This window comes from Centruroides sculpturatus, unplaced genomic scaffold (genome assembly GCF_000671375.1).
Source record: "Centruroides sculpturatus isolate CEXI.00-Female unplaced genomic scaffold, Cexi_2.0 scaffold854, whole genome shotgun sequence".
Classification (NCBI taxonomy): Eukaryota; Metazoa; Arthropoda; class Arachnida; order Scorpiones; family Buthidae; genus Centruroides; species Centruroides sculpturatus.
Genome location: NW_019385409.1, coordinates 1 through 1,618, shown reverse-complemented (window position 1 = coordinate 1,618; position 1,618 = coordinate 1). Strand labels below are relative to the sequence as shown.

General features: G+C 28.3%; 1 protein-coding gene across 1 annotated transcript; it reads left to right on the top strand.

Annotated features, from left to right (window-relative positions):
• Positions 1 to 176: 176 nt before the first annotated feature.
• Positions 177 to 1,570, top strand: LOC111638654. The gene is made up of 3 exons (XM_023384401.1): positions 177 to 284; positions 439 to 509; positions 758 to 1,570. Exon 3 carries the CDS (start codon positions 812 to 814, stop codon positions 1,355 to 1,357), a length of 546 nt encoding a protein of 181 aa, XP_023240169.1. The 5' UTR covers positions 177 to 284; positions 439 to 509; positions 758 to 811; the 3' UTR covers positions 1,358 to 1,570.
• Positions 1,571 to 1,618: the final 48 nt, after the last annotated feature.

The following is a 1,618-nucleotide window of genomic DNA, read 5'->3' as shown; positions in this document are numbered from 1 at the left end:
AATTAAGTACAGGTAAATATTTTTATATTTATATACATTCTTGAAATAATAAATTTATCCGTTATTGGTATTGTTTAACTTGAATTAGGTTATACTGATATGATTAAATGGAATTATAGAATCAGTTTTTAATTTCAGCTAAGGAAAGACAATACCAAATAAGTGATAATCATATTGTACACATTTAAGATGTTTAATTTTAAAAATATGCTATTTTTCAGATGAGACATTTCGAGAGAAATACTGCGAAGTATTCTTCTCATCAAACAATGTCGAAGGCACAGGTGAGACATGTTTTATTATTCATTTAAAGCATTCTAGAGACAACTATGATAAAATTGTAATACCGATGTAAATATATAAAAACTGTAAATAAAATCTCTTTCGTATATATATATATATTTACTGAAATCTCAAAATTTAAAATTTCCACCACAGGTTCAACTATTTCTGAAACTGTACCTGATCAAATTACTGTACCAAGGAAGTGTGGGAACAAGTTAGATTCTGTAAGTAGTATATTTTATGAGTTTAAAAATTATAGCTTACATTATGAAGCAGTTATTTCTAAGAAAACAAGATCTGTTATTTTGAAATAAAACCCTTCATTTTATTAATTTATACATTTAACATATTTATGATAAAATACTTTAAGTTTGAATATTTTTGTGAATAGTCTTTATAGATTCTTTAATTAAGTTTTCAGAAACTTACTTTATAGTTATCAATTATTTAATGAAAATGTAATATTTTATAGGAAACTACATGGACCACTTACTCTATAAAAAAACTTATAGAGCTTCGCAAAGAAATGGATCTGCAGTTCCAAAGTCCAAACTGCAAAAAAATAAAATTATGGGGCCGTATAAGTGAAAATCTCAAAAAGGAAGGCATCAATATAACAGCAGTAGAGGTGGATAGGAAGTGGAGAAATTTAATGCTAACATACAGGAGGAGGAAAGACCAGATGAAACGATCTGGAGGTGGGCAAGTTCCCTTTTGGGAATTTCAGGACGATCTAGATGCTTTTCTTGCTTCAAAAGCAAGTGTTTCTCCTCCTCCTGATACGTTATTATCATCATTATCCTCAGCAACTGAGGAAAATGTTGAGGAAAATGTTGAAGAAAATGATGCCTCTACTTCAGACAATCTCCTCGAGAAAGAACAAGCACCGCCTACCAAAAAAAGAAGAAAAGTCTGTTCCAAAGATGAGCCTCCCAAATGGCTTAAAGAATATATCAAAAAACAAGAGGAGGTGGATGAACAACGGTGGAAAAAACTGGAAGAAATAGAACTACAAAAATTGAACATTCTAAAAAATATTTTAAATATTGTTCAAAAAAGTAAAAAAGAATAAATTTAAATGTTTATAATCAAATGTGCTTGTCTCCTAAATTTTAATTAAAAACTGGTTTTATATATCGGACTCAATTATAATGATAATCATTTCAACTTTACATAGGCAGGGTTAATGTAATTCTAGTTCTTTTGCTAATTTCTCAACTATTCTCTAATCCCATCATATCCTGACTAAAAACAAATTTTCAGGATATTTTAGGTTTATATTCTCTTAAACTGTTGTTTTTTGTATGATATAATTACCTGAATTTTGAATTTA